This window comes from Mauremys reevesii, linkage group 24, assembly GCF_016161935.1.
Source record: "Mauremys reevesii isolate NIE-2019 linkage group 24, ASM1616193v1, whole genome shotgun sequence".
Classification (NCBI taxonomy): domain Eukaryota; kingdom Metazoa; phylum Chordata; order Testudines; family Geoemydidae; genus Mauremys; species Mauremys reevesii.
Genome location: NC_052646.1, coordinates 5,782,212 through 5,787,039, shown reverse-complemented (window position 1 = coordinate 5,787,039; position 4,828 = coordinate 5,782,212). Strand labels below are relative to the sequence as shown.

At 58.1% G+C, this 4,828-nt stretch overlaps 1 protein-coding gene across 1 annotated transcript; it reads right to left on the bottom strand.

Annotated features, from left to right (window-relative positions):
* Window positions 1–2,262: 2,262 nt before the first annotated feature.
* LOC120390410 (heat shock 70 kDa protein 1A-like) lies at window positions 2,263–4,480 on the bottom strand. Its single transcript, XM_039513072.1, has one exon. It carries the CDS (start codon window positions 4,244–4,246, stop codon window positions 2,324–2,326), a length of 1,923 nt encoding a protein of 640 aa, XP_039369006.1. The 5' UTR covers window positions 4,247–4,480; the 3' UTR covers window positions 2,263–2,323.
* Between the last annotated feature and the right edge of the window lie 348 nt (window positions 4,481–4,828).

Sequence of the window (4,828 nt, the reverse complement as noted above, 5' to 3'; positions counted from 1 at the left end):
AAGGGTGAATTTCGCCCAGAGAAAGGGAAGGATCACAACTCCCAGTGGAAAGGCAGCCACCTCTGGGGCGGAACACGGCAGCCATTTAAACGGCACTGTGTGACGGTTTAGGACAGGAGAGCCTCAGACCCCATCCTGGGGGATTTTGACAGAGGCAGCATGGGGTTTTTACGTGACTGGGTTTTAACATGACTGGGCTCCCTCAGAAATGGCCCACAGGCCTGCGAGTGCAGGTCCCTATTGTGCGGGCTTTATCCTGCTGTGGGCACCGGGTGGCAGCTGACAGCAGCAAGAAAAGGGAGCCTGTCGTGTGCAAAAAGGCCCCAATGCAGCGGGGTGCTCCCCTGATCTCTCTGCTTCTCCAGCCCAGAGAAAGCAGGGTCGTGGTGAATGGCTGCATGTGTGGGGGGAGACGGGACAGCCAGGTGGTGGGGACAGAGGGGGCAGAGCTGGGGATAGAGAGAAGGAAGAAGGAAGATTTGTATCACCCTCATTCCTGGAAAAATCTCCAGGCTATTTATGTCTCTCCTCATTTTCCTGCACTGCCCCAGCTGTCTGTCTCGGCCTACCACCTATCATAAGAACATAAGAGCGGCCATACTGGGTCAGACCAACGGTCCATCTAGCCCACTATCCGGTCTCCTGACAGTGGCCAGTGCCAGGTGAACAGAAGAGGTGATCCTGAAGTGATCCATCCCCTGTCACTCATTCCCAGTCCTCTTCACCTCAGGCGGCATCTGCCCTAGGAGCGCCTGACCGGCATGCGAGGCCAGCAAAGCGCTCCACGTGTGGATGCCGCCCATCCCCGACAAGGCAGGTTTTGCCCAGGTTGAGTTTGATCCGCCACACCTGGAAGGAACCCAACCATGCTGGCCGAGGCAGCTTCTGCCGGCAGAGCAAAGTCAGTCAAGGAGCGCAGGCCTGCCCGGCAGAACTGGGCCCGGGGAAGTGGTAGCATAGACCCAGCCTAAGATTGTTTGCTCTCCGGGGCAGGGATCAGCTCTTTCTTCCGCGTTTATACAGCTCCTGGCCCAGCGGGATCATGGGCCTGGGCCTGGGGCGTGGAGGCACTACCATGACACAGATATTAAACAATCGTCAGACTGAAAGAAAAGGAAAAAGGATGAAAATTTCATCCGAACTTCTTTTCCGGGGATTTGGGTGCAGAAATGTCCATTTCAGTCAGATTTTTTTCCTGGATAAAATACAGCCCTGTTATCCGTCATCATCCTGCAAACCCCTCCCCCCCTAGCCTCTTAGCAGGTGGTGACCCTCCTGGGGAAAGGGTTTAAGTGGCTTTTGCTTATTCGGCGAGACAGACAATCCTCAGCTCGACTTAGCGATAAAGTGAGCTGGGAGGGGCAATTTGGGGAGAGAGGATCAAGGGTGTGGGCTGAGCAGTCTGGAGAGAGGACCCTAGAAGTAGCCCTTCAGGGACGAGGGCCTGCAGCTGAACCTGAGACTAGCTAGTTCAGTCTTTGGGCAGACGAATGAGCCCAGATGGGCTACAGCAAAACCTCTTGGGTGGCCAACCCTACTGATTGGTTGAAGGGACCCAACAGGGCTGTTCGCTGGCTGCTCAACGCCTATGATCACTCCTGTGCCTGCCTCCTTCCCAGCCTTGCTCCAGCCCTACTTGGATCCTGACTCCGGCTCTGACCCTGGACGTTGTTCCTGACTGCTGAATCCTGCTCTAACCACTAGGCATGACCACCCACATCCCAGTTAGGAGGCTTTCCTTCCCAACTGACCGCCCCCACCTCAGGCAAACAGCCCAGGCCTTGCAGCGGTCTTGTCTCCTTATCTCAGCTCCGACACCTGCCAGGCCTGTTAACAGCCAGAAGTGCTGCCTGGTACGCTTTGCCATACAGTGTCTGGGTCAAAGAAGCTGCCTCAAAGGGGGAGGTGGGGGTAAATGGTCTGATGGTTTAGGGACTGGGAGTCCAAACTTCCTAGTTCTTTGAGGCAGCGGGGTTTAGTGATTAGAGCAGGGGACTGGGAGTCAGGAAGCCTTGGTTCTATTCCTGTCTCTGCCACTCACTGCTGGGTGACCTTGGGCATGTCACATCTCCCTGTGCCTCAGTTTTCCCCATCTGTAAAATGGGGGTGATGATACTGACCTATCAGGAATGCAGGGGGAAGGTGAAATGGTTCAGGGCACCAGTCACTGATTTAGGCGCCGGGCAGGGGGGCCTGGGAGCAGAAAACTCCCTGCAGCCATCTGTTGCTTTGCTAAATAGACGCACGAAGGAGGCAAAATGCTTCGGGTCCCTTGTTGTTTTTTTTAATGCGTCCTTTAGGCACAGTGCAGTGCGGTCCATATTCAACCCACTTCCTCACCGTGCTGGGCAACATTAGCCTCCTCCCCCTCTTCTTCGCCCCTGGCCTCCTCTTCCACCCCCTGACCTTGGCTGAGGTCGGAGAAGACCGAGTCCCACGCCTCCTCCAGCTCTCTCCGCCGCTCCTCATACGCCTCCTTCTCCGCCAGCTGGTTTCCCTCCAGCCAAGAGGTGGCCTCCTCACACAGCTCCAACACCCTCTTCTTGGCTCGAACATCAAGGGCCTGGCCTCCCTCCGCAGCCCTCTTCAGGTGGAGCGCGCACGACTCCAAGGAGTTCATGGCTGCGATCTTCTCCTGCTGCGCCTCGTCTTGTGCCCTGTGCTCCTCGGCCTCCCGCACCATCCGCTCCACCTCCTCTCTGTCCAGCCGGCCCCTGGTGTCGGTGATGGTGAGCTGGCTGGTGTGGCCAGTATCCGTGTCCCTCGCCGACACGGTCAAGATGTTGTTGGTGTCGATGGAGAAGCTGACCTGGATGATGGGCTCTCCGCGCAGCGCCGGGGGAAGGCCGCTGAGGGTGAAGGTGCCCAGCAGGTGGTTGTTTTTGCTCATGGGTCTCTCCCCTTCGTAGACCTCGAACACAACCGTCTCTTGGTCGTCTTCCGCCGTGGTGAATTCCATGGTTTCCTGGGTCGGGACCGGAGAATTGCGTTTGACCACGGTGGCCATCACCCCTCCTACCGTGTCAATCCCCAGAGACAGCGGGGTCACATCCAGGAGGAGCACGTTTTGCAGACCGTGGGACCTGTTGCCTGTCAAGATGGCCGCCTGCACAGCCGCCCCGTAGGCCACGGCCTCGTCTGGGTTGATGTTCTTGCTCAGTTCCCGCCCACTGAAGAACTCCCGCAGCAGCGTCTGGACCCTGGGGATGCGGGTTGAGCCTCCCACCAGCACGATGTCGTGGATCTGATCCTTGTTCATGTTGGCGTCCCGCAGCGCCTTCCCTAAGGGCTTTAAGGTGGCCTGGAAGAGGTCGGAGCACAGGTCCTCGAAGCGAGCCCGGGTGACGGTGGTGTGGAAATCCACCCCCTTGTACAGGGAGTCGACGGAGATGGCGGCAGCGGTGCCGGAAGAGAGCGTGCGCTTGGCCCTCTCGCAAGCTGTCCTTAGCCTCTGCATGGCCTTCTTGTCCTGGCTGAGGTCCTCCTTGTGTTTCCTCCTGAACTCCCGCACCAAGTGATCCACCAGCCGGTTGTCGAAATCCTCCCCGCCCAGGTGGGTGTCCCCCGCCGTGGCCTTCACCTCGAAGATGCCGTCGTCCACCCTGAGGATGGACACGTCGAAGGTGCCGCCGCCCAGGTCGAAGATGAGGATGTTGCGCTTCCCTTCCCCTTTGCGGCTGGCCTCCAGGCCGTAGGCAATGGCCGCTGCCGTGGGCTCATTGAGGATCTTCAGGACCTGGAGGCCAGCGATCGCCCCAGCATCTATGGTGGCCCGGCGCTGGGAGTCGTTGAAATAGGCTGGCACCGTGATGACGGCCTGGGTGATGGAGCAGCCTAGGTAGGCCTCAGCCGTCTGCTTCATCTTGGTGAGTACTATGGCAGAGATCTCCTCAGGGTAGAAGGCCTTTTCCTTCCCCTTGAAGGACACCTGCACCTTGAGCTTCCCGGTATCGCTCACCACCTGAAAGGGCCAGTGCCTTGTGTCCAGCTGAACCATGGGGTCCTCAACCATCCGGCCGATCAGCCGCTTGGCATCAAAGACGGTGTTCTGGGGGTTGAGGGCCGCCTGGCTCTTGGCTGGGTCCCCCACCAGGCGCTCCGTGTCTGTGAAAGCCACGTAGCTGGGCGTGGTCCGGTTGCCTTGGTCGTTGGCGATGATCTCCACCTTGCCGTGCTGGCAGACCCCCACGCAGGAGTAGGTCGTGCCTAGGTCTATCCCCACGGCCGGTCCCTTGGCCCCACGCATGGTCGGGGGCGAGGCTGCAGTGCAAAAAGAGATCTGCTCCTGGGGCTTTCTGGAGACGCAGAACTGCTCCCATGGGTTGTTCCCTGCCCCTTGCCCCCACCTCAGTTGGTTGGTAAATTGACTTCCATGGGCCTTGTTCTCCTGGACAACCTATTAATATTGTCTCTGCCCCCAGCCGGGAGGAGGAGCTTCCCCACCTCCGCTCCCCTGGAGACCTGACTGCCTTTACCTCGACACGTGTCACAATAGGGTCAAGCCGCCAGCCTGCTGCTGCATCCTGCTCTCCATTATGGTTTGCAACCCTATGGGTGTTATTGGCAGCTCTGGAAATGGAGTATTCCCACTGTCCTACTAAAGCGTGACTGTGCTGGGGGCGCAGGAGGCGGCATGGGAGTGACTGTGAGAGGAGGCAGGGCGCATTGGGGCATCACGGGGGACATGAACAGAGAGAGGGGACCTTGGGTCATATGTAGGCTTGGCAGAATTCAATGTTGATATTTTTATAATTTCGACAGCTGATATCGGTTTCTTTCAGATCTATATTTTTTTCGATTCGCAGCCATTGAAACGTCACCCTTGTGT